Genomic DNA, 14,274 nt, shown 5'->3' on the forward strand with positions numbered 1-14,274 from the left:
TAACACGTTATGAAAAAACACACGGACGCACAGAGGCATTGACGGAGACGACGTAGTGCATAATGTGCAGCGTTTAGAGAGAGAGAGAGAGAGAGAGAGAGAAGATGGCCGACGTCGGTATGGAGAGCATTGAATTGCACCGTGTCTCGTATTACGGTTATAGGCGGCGTACAGTTTTAACACTGTCGTGAAATTTTATACTAAATAAATAAGCTGATAGCCAGCGTGTATTATACGTAGCGGTGGGTAGTACGTAGTTGGTGGTGGTGGTGGTATTGGGTATAGTTAGAAGAGAAGTCGTCGTCGCCGCTGCGCACCGTACGTATATTGTATTAACCCGTAGTCACATATGCGTACCGTACCGAGTCCCTTCCACTCGTAGCCCGCCCAAGTCTCTCTGGCAGAGACGACGAACTCACACTTCCGTACGATGCTCTCTCAAAACACTGTCCATTCATCGCTTGTATTCCGAGAATTTTCCTCTCTGAAACCACTCCGCTGTACATATTCACATTTTACATACGTACCCAGATGGTATACGTACACGTATAATTACGCGCGCACATGTTCACGCACACATTCTCTTCGCATACTTACTATGTTATTGGCCACGGGATTCATCGGACCTAACAAACTATAATAACCGCAATATCGCTGCAGCAAAGACGATGCGTTGTCACCGCAACGTTACAATCACGGTGCAGTGTTTAAAACGCAGCCGATCTCTATTCTTCGTCATCTCCTTTTTCTTCTTCATTCGTCACTGTTAATTAATCGATCAACGATGATATCGGTCAGCCGCGTTTTTGTACGTCAACGAATCGATCGAGTCGTAAATTTTGTTTACAATGTGTACCAGTCCAATGTGTTTCAATTGTGTTTTTGGCAAAGTAGGTCTAACAATAAGCTGTAGTATAGGCACATGCGTGCGTGTACGTGTAACGCGATTAAGATTGCAGTCCGCGGGTATGGCAAAATCGGCGGTGGTAATCTTCCTCGTCGTCTGTGTAATAACGCCGAGTTGTTCTCTCTCTCTCTCTCTCTCTCTCTCTTTCTCTCTCTCTCTCTCTCTCTTTTTTTTTTTTTTAATTTTTGCTTCATAGTATTTTAACTTTACTTTATTCTATGCGTACTTGTCATATTCCATTCTATTATCATTCTATTTTTCTGTATAACTTCATACTTCTACATTCGGTGTTACTTCTTGTTATTTCTTGTTACAGCTTTCTATGTGTCCATAATTCTTGTCCAACATTGCCATTGGCAAAATAAATCTTACCTATCTATTTATCTATCTATCTATCTCTCTATGTACTCGACGAGGCAACTGTATACGTTAATATACTACTTCTTTCTCATGCATACATCATATGAATATTTCCAGGAGATTTCCTTGTCGCAATTATCGAAACTTACAATGTACATACGTAGAGTACCTAAATTACTCTACCCGTATCGTACATATAAGTATATCTCGATGCAATAAACGACATATAAATATACTTACACATAACATATACACGCGGTTTCCGAGAAATGTGAGAACCTATCGGTGGCTATATCGAGCGATTACCGGGACGGTACACCGCGACTCTTACGCATAATTGTACGTACGTACACCCCATTCTCATCATTATCGAACAGTTCACTTCCGTAATCTGTTGGTCAATGGAGGCATAGTTGTATCGGAAGATGGAAAAAAATTATATGGAAAAAAAAAAAGAAAAAACGAACAAAGAAAAAGGAAACGTTCAATTTCAATTAGCGGCGATATTGAATTGGGATCGGAAAAAAAGAAGAAAAAAAAACGTAGCGTCTCGCAGTTTGTCGATTCTGCCAATAGGACGGCTCTCCTTATTCTCGGAGTATAATATAACGGTCGTCACATCCAGTCAGCGAGGTTCGGGGTCGAGCGCCTCCGTCCGTCCTTTCCATCCGTGCATTGGTGTGCAGGTTGTTAACTTCGAATCGTCGTGTCGCTGTTTCAAAGCTCTGATTGCGAGCGAACTGGCCTAGAGTTTTTCGTATACATTAATTAAGTATTTGATTCGTTTTTATGCTAATATGCGATCTTCTTCTTCTTCTTCTCTTATTTTCTTTTGCGCTTGTATAGGTATGATGTATAAAATATACATGCATATTTAGTATTTATATTGCGGATCGGAAAATAATTAAGCGTAACCAGTTGGTGACTGTCAGTATTCTGTTTAATGTATAATACACACGTACAAAAACCTGTCCGGAATCATTCGAAGATAGTGTTTTTATCTTATTCAGTAATTTATTTTTTCTCGTTTTTATTTCACTAATTTCTTACGTTCTAACATATTTTCCTATACATACGTGTGTACATGTACACGCCACTGATATCAGAGTAAAGGTCATTGAATTAAAATTGAAAACTTGTACAAAGTACAAGGTAATCCTATCTCAAGGTGTTTCGAAATGTGTGTGCGGGTGTTTATACATGTGTTTAATACTCGTACAAATATATCGCTTCAGCGTTGGCTATAAGTAACTTTGTGACAATACATCACTGAGACGTCGTATATGCGAAAAACGTGATACTTGAACGTGTTACGAGATTTTTTTTCTTCAATTATCGAACAGTAAAGTGGTTTTGAAATCGATCAAATTCAGTTTAAACATTCGTCTTCTTCTCCGTACATCGGTATAGTAGAAAAACGTCAGTGGTAACAAAGCTATCGTTCTTTATCCGTATATCAGGTACATAACGACGTTTCTACATTTTTAATATTGAATATTCCAAGTAAAACGAGAAGAATAAAAACAAAAAAACAATAAACGACCTATACAAGAAACAATTTATGTGTGTTTTTCGGTGAAAAACTTCTATTGAGAAAAATCAACGTGTATGTCACATACATAGGTATGGGAAGATAGATAGTAAAGCACTTTGGACGACACGGTGGCGAGAGAGCGCGGATGGATACCCCGTATTTCTAATATCACCGCACGCGCATGTTTCGTAGATACATATATGTATAATGCCATGTACGCACGCACGTGTCTACACACGTAGTTTTTAGTCAGTGCTCAAGAGAGCGGTTGGCTGGGATGTAGCGGGAGGTGATCAAGCGAAGAGGGGGGGGGGGGGGGGGGGATAAGAGAACGGGAGAGAAAGAAAGAAGAGGGAGAAGAGAGCATGTGGATACGTATAATTGGTGCAATTGATACAACTGGGTAATTTTAGACGGTGTTACTGTACGTTTATAAATAGAATCCCGACTATTTCTGGCCAACTGAAAAAAGGGAAAGAGAGAGAGAGAAAAAGCTACTTACATTGGTATACTTTGGTTAACAAACAAAGGATATCACACCACGGTTCGGGTATTTTAAGTTTATGATATTGTTTTTCTTATTCGAGGTAGTTATTTTTATTTATTATGCGTACGTGTATATAATTTACCCGTCCTTTTTTTTTTTTTGAAATCGTTTTTCCTCTATTTCCTTATTCCTCTCTCTTTCAAGTGCCTGGAAGTTTTCATTAAATTTCTTTCACTCGAATATCTCAATTCCTTTGTCAAGCTTTCGCACCTCTTACTGTTTGCTTTGTATAACTATTCTATTTGTACTTGGATCGTTTTGTTGCACGACCGTCTCTCATGAAACGATCACACATAATATTTTACGCACAATGAGTAAATATTATTACCGATTGAGAAGAAAAAAAGCGAAGCGAAAAAGTGGGTAAGAACAGATTATACACTAGACGTGCAAAAGTATAGGTACGTGAGTGCATATCGTTACATGTAACAATGAGTTGTAACAACAGTATGTACAACCGATCTTCTTATACCTCCAGTTTAATAATACACACCGGTTTAAATTTGACGCCGTGGCGTATGCAATTAACAATAACGTCCCAGTTTAACGATAATTTAACTACTTTCCGTTCGTCCGGAACGCGCACGTACGAAGACGCTCGGCCTCGTTGAATAGATTCCTACGTTATACGTAATATCCGAAGACGTATATGAGGTACATAATACTTACCCTGCAGAGAGGCATCGAGAAGTTCTTTGATTCAAGGTGTGATGTAGCCATATTATACACCCAGTCAATTATCTTGATAATAATTTTTTCCAACCACATACGTACATATATATTACATTCTTGTAAGTATGTAACATATACACATCGAATTCTTTTAATCGTTTCGAGGCTAATTATATACCTGCATGTATTGTTTTTTTTTTCACTTGTAATTCTGTATCGAACATCTCTGTTATTGCACACCTACGATCACTGTTCGTTTTTAGAACAATCATATATTTTTGTAACGTCGTGTGTTTAAATTTTCTCGTGATACCTCCCCCCACACACGTCATATATCGCTGTTCGTTTTACGTGAAAAATAAGAGAAAAATAGATCGACTGTTCAATATACGCAGAAGTACGTACAGGGTTGTGTGAAATTTGTCCGCCGGAAAAAATCTGATTTTGGGGAATATTCAATTATTATTATTATATATATATATATTTTTTTTTTTCATATCCCGACACCTGTTGCACGTACGACGCGTTGATATGTACAACACAGAGTACACGTAGTCTGTGTGCGTGTGTGCGCGCGATAAACATTTCTCCGTGCTGCTGCAGGCTTCTTATCTGTATAACCTACGTGTATGTGTATACAACAATATGCAGTAAACATAACGTGGGCGCTGTATAAGAGAGTGCAGGTTTTGAAAATGTTTTAAACTTATTCTAACGGTAAATCGTGCGATATCTCGTTTAAACGTTGTACATACGTTACATTATACATATGCATACATACGTATAAACATATATAGGTATATGCAGCAGCAGAATTTCCATGAGACAAATCTCGTTAAGTCGCAAGTGCGATTGTGCGGCTTGTAACATAGCTATATGTATACCTACGCTAATTACCTCGCGTTATAATGGAATATCGTCTTGAGTGTATATTATACATTTAACATGTATATCATGCCCGCCGTCTGTCTGCCAGGTAGTAAAATTACCGTTTCTGGCAAACAGGCTGGACGAATTACAATGTAATACCGTAAATGTAAGAAACGTTCTATCCGTTCGTAGGTATGTAATGCGTGTATGAGACACATGATTTTTACGTATATCACTTGCATGCATGCCCTATATATGACACGCTGCAGCTGTAAAACGTGTTTTATTGTAATAACCGCGCCGCGTGACTCGTGTCAGTGGGGAAAGATATACATGTAATATAATAATGGAGAGGAGAATCCTCCTTGTAAGTTCGAGTGAAAGTAAAGATCGCTGATTTGCAACAATGGCTGACGTTATATACCGTGTATAATGTAAGTATGCAACGGCGTTGGTGCATGCGGCACAATTATACCTACGCCCTGCATAAGCGTGCGTTTCTTATACCTTCCGACACGTCGAATATCTCAGCATTTTTCATAAATATTCTTCAATTTTACCCGTTGTAAGGTTAAATTATTTCGATACCCTGGAACGACTTTTCGGATTATTATTACGGCTTCAACTGGTCGTAATTGATTTAGGATCAGGCGTGATTGACCGGGCGGATGAGAAAAAGACCAATCACAGTAGTACGTCTCAAATCTATCAATTGTTGTTTAAAATTCTGGCCAAGACTGACCGGCTATTCTAATAACACTTGGTACAGGAATATCGAAAATATGTGCGTACGCGCGTAACGTAAACGTATCGCGACGCGGCGAGAGTGGGATCCATACGATCGTTGAGAAACAGGAGACGAGGATCGAGAAGTCGATATTCGTGTGCAACATCCTGTGATCACCGTCTCGTCTCGCCTTGCGTCGGCATTCGATACCATTTTACGATATATGTATACTTACTCGTATGCACTCGGATAGTTCGTTCGTGCGCAGCATCACCGAGGAACAATACTTTATGTGTTCTACGTAGTACGTACATACAGAGTATGGACGTAACGTATTGCCAACGGAATTTTTTTTTTTTTTTCCTGTTTTTTGTTTTTCGACCCCCGCCACTTATATTGTACAGTCACTGTACCGATGTATACGTTACTCCGTGTATAAATATCGGAACCGGAAATAGAAGAAGCAAAAATAAGGTATCGAAATACGAACAGGAGTATATTTCACTTTTCTTTATTTATTTATTTTTTACTTTTTTTTTTTGCAATGTCAATCTCACGTGTTCCGATTTGTTTATTGTTACGGACTATGCGATTCTTTAAGAAAAATTTGTATGGCAAGAAGTAGGTTAACGTTCTTCTGTATAATACAAATATATATATTGATATATATTGATATTTAATCACCTAACCAAGTTATTAAAAGAAATAAAATAAAGGAAAAGAAAATGTGTAGTATCGGCGAGTGAAGAAGGACGAAAAAACATGTAATCGAGAAAGAAATTTCAGCAATTGCGTAACGGTATACTTCGAAGCGTTTAATGATGTAAAATTTATCTCGATGCTCGTTAGTTCTTCGGTTTCTATTTAATTTCTGAGGAATTGTTTTTTTTCTCTATTCTCACGTGGAGAATGAAAGCATTAATGTGTATAATCGATTGATGTTCATGACTTACAGGTACTCTATGATAATAGTATGTATATTATAGAATAATATAATATAATAACGATAACTACAGGGAACAAATATCGTGACGTAACCACACATACGTGTTATATTATTATATTACGCATGTAATACACATCGGTATCGGTATGGCTATTGTGTATCTAATGATTGTTGTTATCGTTGTTATTGTATACTTGTACGCAGATTACGTTGCGTGTACACACAATCGAGTTGATGGTATAACCGAGTGAGAGATAACAACGAATGATTAAGTCACTGTTATTACGGACATGTTTATCTAAATAACTATACGTATGTACATACCTCGTGTACTTACCTGTGTATGGTATCCTTTTACTATTAGGAGCGCAATAATCCACAATAATTGGAACTGATAAACCCACCAATAAACATAGTATAATAGCCGTACTATATGTATATGCTGTATATCATCGTACATCAAACGCTTAATGAGATCGGTTTTGACCGAGTCATGGCTGTTTTTTTTTTGTTTCGTTTTTTGCCGAAGAATCGGCGCACAAATTTTACCCTCTGTAATACTTGATGTACTTTTTGTTTTCTTACAATTAATGGTAATCCAGTTACACGGGGAATTCGCTAAATTTACCGCCATCGAGAAAGAACAACGAGGTGTATGTATATATGTAATACACGAGTTATCTATAACGGTGTACGTGTTTGAAGATATAAAAAAATATACAGTTTTTACCTATTAATATTTCCGAGAATATGTAATATTTATGTGTAACGTGTATATAACCTACCCTTGTTTAATTCTTCCTGGAGACGTATGTTTTTCTCACCAAGTAACAATAAATTGTTTTAAACGACAAATTTCCATTTTTCTCCAATTGTATAATTATAGGGTCGTACCATAGACGTTGCGAAGATGCAGATCAACGATCTATAATTAGGACAGACAGACACGTACAAGGTACATTACGATATCCGGAAACGGTAACTCTACCTCAACCGTGTAGAATAATTATTTGTGAATTGTTCAAGCATATGTTACTGAACATATAGCAGCGTTCCAGGGTCGAATAAATGCCATGAAGCAAAGACCTTGAACGTATCCTATAAATCTGTGAGCGTGTGTGCCACGTGTAATTGGCTGCAAAATGTCGTAAAAGTTTCCTCTTTTTTTCCTCTCTCTTTGCCTTCTTTAAGCAAAATCAAGCCGGATATATAAAAAAAGAAAAAGAAAAAAGAGTAAAAAGATGGAAGAAAAAAAAATCAATGTCACACACGGGTATAATAAACCAGCTCGCATGCATACGCAACGTAGGTATGTCGCAATCCAGTACATCGACATATCACGTAATTCTTGATACGCTTCTAATATGTACGAATATAATGTGATTCAGGTACATGAAACGAACGATCGATCATTGTTGAGACACCCTGCATGTATTATTGCCTGTGTAACTATTGAAATTGGCATCCGTTGCACCGCAGCGACAGCTTTGGGTTTTTTCTTTTTTTTTTGTTTGCAGCTTTTGTTGAAATTTTTATTGCACTCCTTAGAGAGAGCGTGTGATGAGGCATCGATGTACAATGTAGGTACGGTATAGGTATGTGAAATTATACATATAAAGATATGTAAATGTTGCGGATCAGTTTGGCCGGCATAATAATACAATAATTATTGCAGAGCGATTAAAAGATCGTAATATAGGTAGGTATACTGCATCTATTCGAATGCACCATTTCTATATTTATTATTACCGTCCACGTCATCGTTTTCTCGAGCATATATATTTACCCGCTAATCGTAAGAGCCTTACAGAACGTTATTTGTTATCTACCGATTATGGATGTTTCAACCGTGTTATATCTGTTTACTGCATATTGCGCGCAGCGCAACCTCGCGTATTTACATACGCGAGGGCAGCTTGTTTGGGCTGAAAAGTGAATCATTAGAGATATGGGTAACGCGTGAATTATTTCTAGTCCCTCTTCTATTTAATTTGTCTAATCGAACGATTCGATCTTAATGTCACGTCGAAAAACCTTCTTCCCTTATTGTTCGATACTCCGAGATGCTTTAGGATTTTTACTAATCTTGGGTGTACCTATAAAGACACAGATAGAGAGAGAGAGAGTGAAGAAAGAAATGAATTGAATTTTATTGTTGTACGTACGGTACACGTATTGTAGTAAAATGAACACAAAAAGTATCGAGGCTTACAATAAATATACACGTATAGATATCAATTCCTAGGATTGTTGACAAGCGAAAATTAGTACGGAGAAAATCCATTAATTTTATTTTGACTCACATCATTCGACACGCGGTTATTTCTGATTCCCTCGAATCGTTTCGATCTCGATTGCGAAATATCACGTGCCTACGGTATAACAGTGAGTCCCTACGTATACCAACGATACAGGTGATCGTCGACACCTCTTACAGGTATCTCACTGATTCATTGTCGGAATAGGTTGTTTTTACCCGCGATACGTAGAACGAACGGCATAAATGTGACAGTATGAATTTTGGCGCGGTGATCAATCAACGTGATGCTGCTGTGCGTTTCGACGCGTTCGGAGAATCAATTATGACAAGCTGTTCTTACCCGAAAGCATTTTGGCAATTCTACGTTTTGCTTTGCTGTATATATTCATTCCGAGGATTTTATTATTGTTTGCTTTTCCATATTTTAACTTTTATACTACATCTCACCTTTTCCCGTATAGTATTATTTTGGAAATTCTATACCGAAACCCTTCTATTTTTTATTGTCTATACCATACATTTTTATTCCGAACCACAACGAAGGTGTGCGAATCGTTCCACCGTTCTGTTACCAGCGAGTTACGTAAACAATTTCTACAAGAAAATTGCGTGAAATTTACGATTCGAGGGGGTTGCATGGTGTAGGTGGACGTTGCACCGTGACGACAATGTTTCCCCCCTACGCGCTAAATATGCGATAGAAGAGAGAGAGAGAGAAAGAGAAAGAGGGAGAGGAAGAGAGACAGGGAGAGAGGAGACGCGGTGTATAACGCTCTCCTCTCGCCTCTTTCAAAATATATCCGTGAGTTCATTCATTGATGCGGGAAAATCTCGCTTCAACGGCCCACGTTCATATTACCCTCTCTGCGCTATGTATTGTCGTATTTATGCCTCCTCGCGTAGAACCTCTATATGTATATAAGTACGTCCCCTCTAAAACGCACACCTTTACACATGTGCATAAATATAACGTTACACGTAGGTACGCGTGTTTTTTTTTTTTTTTTTTTTTTTTTTATACGCAGCTCGAAAAAAACGTTGCACGATATGCAGCAGCGCTCCTCCACCTCCACTTCCACCTCCCCGTTCAGTTTTTTCCTTTTTTTGTTTTTTTTTCTTGTTTTTTTTTCGTTTGCTATACCCGTGTGTGTTATATTTTCAATGCGTAGTTCGTTTACTTTCGTACATAGATAGATATACATGATATCCGTAAGCATTGTATACGGCGCACATTTCTAGATGCGTGCACACGCGTATACATGTGCCTACATACCTACATACATATGTGCGCATGACCGGAAACGACTATGTAAAAGCTGCTCGCAGATTACACACGTTCACGTTATTATAATACGTGCGTACCTACGTTGTTATATTGGGATCGCGTAATTCAGCCTAATAAACTGACAGATTGCCTGTGATGATTCTGCTACGCCTGTAAAGAAATAGTTAAGATTCGTTTATTCATACATAGCAAATGAAAATTCGTCCCTGTTGCCTGCTAAATTTATTTACAAACACAGTGTTAACTTTCCTCTTTCTCCCCTGCAGTTTCACGCAAGTGCGGAAGTTCAATTACATATCGGTTGTATTTCCGGTTTTAATCTACATCTCCGAGTCTGTAATAATCGAAAAGGAATTAACAATTGATCACAAATATTATGGCAGTTTTCTCACCTTTTTTTTCCCTAATTCTCCTCCGGAGTGTTAACGACACTCCGTATATTACGGCGTGACCACCTAGGTTAAAAATCGGACCTTAGATACTCCGTTTTAACTTTAACGCGAATCTTTAGGATCGAGTCGCGCGTTGATTTTACCGATAAATGAGGGGAATGAGAGGAAGAAGAGAGAGAAAAGAGGTGGAGATGGAGAAGAAGAAGTGCGCGGTTCTTTCGTAAGGAAAATCGGGCGTAGAGGAACTCTGAGGTACCGTGGTAGCTACGTGTGTCTATTTACGAGTTGTCCGGCGCCGTGATGTCCGGGGTAAAAATACACCGCATATGCCACACACAGAACCCTCTCTGTGCCGTTCTCTACTCGCTTTTTGGAATCTTGCCAACCGCACGGAGAATACCCCCGTGGTTTTCTTGGACTGCTTTCGAAATGGTGCAACGGTATATAATCCCCTCGAACTTTAACCAATTGGAACTAGGAGAAGCGCTGGTTGTATTGGTGGACCTTTCGAGTCGGACGCACGACGTTATCGCGGTGAATAATGCACGATTCCACTACATGGATTCGTTTCCATCCTCGAGCTGACGCCGATTTTTGTTTTGAAACTTGACAAATTAATTGGGAATAAATATAGAATCGGTAATGTCGTGTCGCATTGTTATCGTCTTGTTGAAAATTTAACGTAACTGGACTATTTTCACATTTACGGTAAATAATGGTGATAACGATTTTCCAATGAAAGTTTCAACTTTCTAAAGCTAATTTTATTTCGCTTGAAATTTTCGAACTGTACGTGTATAACGGAATCGTGAAATTTCAATTCGAAAACCTAACAGTAGCCTGCGGAATTCTTGATTTTAACGTCGTAGGTCGCTTGTTTGAGATATATGGTCAAAGTTTTCAGGTTATACATTCTCGAATTATAGAGTTGAATTATACGGATCTCTTTGCATGCGGGTAAACAATACGGCGCCAGTCTTCTCTTCACTCTCTTCTCTTTTTCTCCCTCTCACCCTCAATAAAAGGCAAGAATTTATTTGAGACTTTTAAATCAGCATCGTATATTTACGACACGGGTATATAGAAACGTAGAGAGGCAGCTTCTTCGTCGAATTCGTTAAGAAAACAAGCGACGACGTAAAGACGGTTTTTATTTTTGTTATACGATGCGGTTTTCTTTTTATCTGTTATTGTTTATTTATTAATTTATTTATTTTTTTTAAATTTACAATACAACTTTTTCTATTGTTATCTATCACACTTTACTTTATTTATGCATAAATTTTTAATTCTCAAAATCGTTTTCTCGAATGTGGCGTACGTAGACTGTGTCAGTTGCCACAATCGAGGGAGCACGATGAATGGTGGTGAATAGAGACCGGTCGCTTTATGCCGGAAGTCAAAGAATGTCGTATTTAAATACACTTCATTGTTAGATACTTTCAGAACCCGCTCCGCTGTTGCTGTTGCTGCTGTTGCTGCTGTTGCTGCTGCAACACACACGCCTTTTCCCTATTTCATTCAATGCGATTATACATACGCGAGGATTCCCCAAGTTAATCATTGCCTGTACGTACGGTAATGTGAAAGGTTAAACTTGGCTTGATTTACAAATAAAAAATCCAAGTCGTCGCTTTTGTCGTAATTTTTTCTTTTTTTTTCCGTCTTTCTTACTTCCTTTCGTCGTTTCTCCGTTTCTTTTGTCAATTTATCGTTCGCCTTTTCCTCGTACAACACATTACGTATATGTATATTATGTCAAATTAAACATTGACGAAGATATTGATTAAGGAAATTCTCTGCAGGGATTGACACATAATCTTTGATAATCGTAATTTTTCACAATAAAATAGTTTGTGGTTACGGTATAATGTGTAGAAGATGGCGAGAGTCGTAACTTTTATGTTTACGTGCACAATAATTGATGCTAATATTAAATATACACGTATACACATACGTGCATTCACACACACACACACACACACACACACACACACACACACACACACACACACACACACACACACACACACACACACACACACACACACACACACACACACACACACACACACACACACACACACAAACACAAACACAAACACATCTGAGAAAATGTTATATGTAATACAAGAGCCGTCTGAGATATGACGTATATAACTTACTTATTAATAGATTCACGACTCATAATTTAAGTAATATGTTCAAAGAGTTTGCCTCTACAGAATGTCTATAAGTATCCCGCAACGTGGCATTGCTGTTATGTCGAAAAAACAGAAGTAGGATGTTTGGTGTGCCAGATCCATCAATGAAATTAATCGTAATCTTTCTCATGCTATAATCTGACTTTCTATGTACGTAGATATTGTTTGCACGTGGTCCATCTTCAAGAAATGTACCAAGTCCCTCTGCTGTCGTAGAGAAATTTATCAACTTTTCCCTCAATTTCGAATTTTTAAATCTCCAACTAGTGAAAATGTTTAACATTTTTCCAAGAAACTGATAATTACCTGTCAGGTGTAAAATTTTCAATTAAGAAAGTTGTCAAAAAAAGTTTGAAGAATTCGAAATAAATAATGATTTATTTCTTTTTTTCTGATCGTGAGGTAAAATCGAGATAACAAAAAATGGTAAAAATTTTGCAGTGTACCTTAATTTTTTTGTTACAGTCACATGACACGGACTACGACATGGGAAGATCCTAGAAAAACCGCAGCAGCTGCCAGCGTAGCAGCTGTAGCTGCTGCGGTGGAAAGTGGTACCAAAAACTCTAGTGCGGCAACAAGTTCGCTTGGACCTTTACCTGACGGATGGGAACAAGCAAGAACTCCAGAGGGTGAAATATACTTTATCAATCATCAAACGCGTACGACCTCCTGGTTTGATCCACGAATTCGTAAGTCAACTGTCCGGTAACTTTGTTGAAAGAAATTTCAATATCGATGGCATGATGTGAATTGTTTCTGCTTTTCTTTCGCAGCGACACATTTGCAGCGCGCTCCTACATCTGGCGCTATGCTTCCCCAAACGTGGCTGCAGCAACCTGGCGCAGCAACAATACAAAGTAGTCAAACGATTCAGGCTTGTCAACGTCTTCATTCCCTTCAATTAGAACGAGAACGTTTGAAACAGCGTCAGCAAGAAATAATGAGACAGGTATACTGAGTTCCACAAGATTGATTAATTGCCAAATTGGCTAATTGGTCATTTTTGAATTCTGAGTAGTTGAAGTAATTGGGAGGGATGTAATGATCTATATTAAAATGTGAAATGCAATACCAAAAATAATTATAGCTATCACTAAATCTGTACTCTTAAGAACGGTTTACAATGTCCGTTACCATAACCGTAACTACTTCAGTAGGAAGTTTGAGGACAGGGAATCTGTCCTATGGTGTACAACGCCAACTAGTGATGCTTTCGTAGAATCCGTTTCAGTAGAGTCTAACCAAATTTTAATTTCGTACTGAAGCATTTCTATGGCAGCCAATCAGTTTGTAGATACTTACGATGTGTCTAGCTATTCGTTGAAGATGCAACCAATAGCAAGGTTGTACCGTACGGAGATTGTAGATGAGCCTTCTAATTTTTAGGGAAACTGTAACGTTTATGAAAGCAGTTGTGGTCATAGTCATGGACATTGTAAACCGTCCTTAATACTTTGAACTGGCAGTAAAAACTCTTGCACGAAAAAAAATGAAATTTTTTCCATGTAAAACTTATTAGAAATCTGTCTTAGTGTTAGTGCAATTATAGATTAAAAATGATTAGAAG

General features: G+C 38.1%; 1 protein-coding gene across 2 annotated transcripts in view; it reads left to right on the plus strand.

The window, feature by feature from the left end:
* LOC107223916 (transcriptional coactivator yorkie) overlaps positions 1-14,274 on the plus strand; it is a 30,306-nt gene that overhangs the window by 9,483 nt on the left and 6,549 nt on the right. For both annotated transcript variants that reach the window (XM_046732109.1, XM_046732108.1), the window contains exons 3-4: positions 13,170-13,396; positions 13,481-13,656. In XM_046732109.1, the coding sequence (XP_046588065.1) occupies positions 13,170-13,396; positions 13,481-13,656 (403 nt within the window). The remainder of the gene's footprint in view (positions 1-13,169; positions 13,397-13,480; positions 13,657-14,274) is intronic.

The sequence above is a fragment of the Neodiprion lecontei genome, chromosome 2 (assembly GCF_021901455.1).
Source record: "Neodiprion lecontei isolate iyNeoLeco1 chromosome 2, iyNeoLeco1.1, whole genome shotgun sequence".
Lineage (NCBI taxonomy): Eukaryota > Metazoa > Arthropoda > Insecta > Hymenoptera > Diprionidae > Neodiprion > Neodiprion lecontei.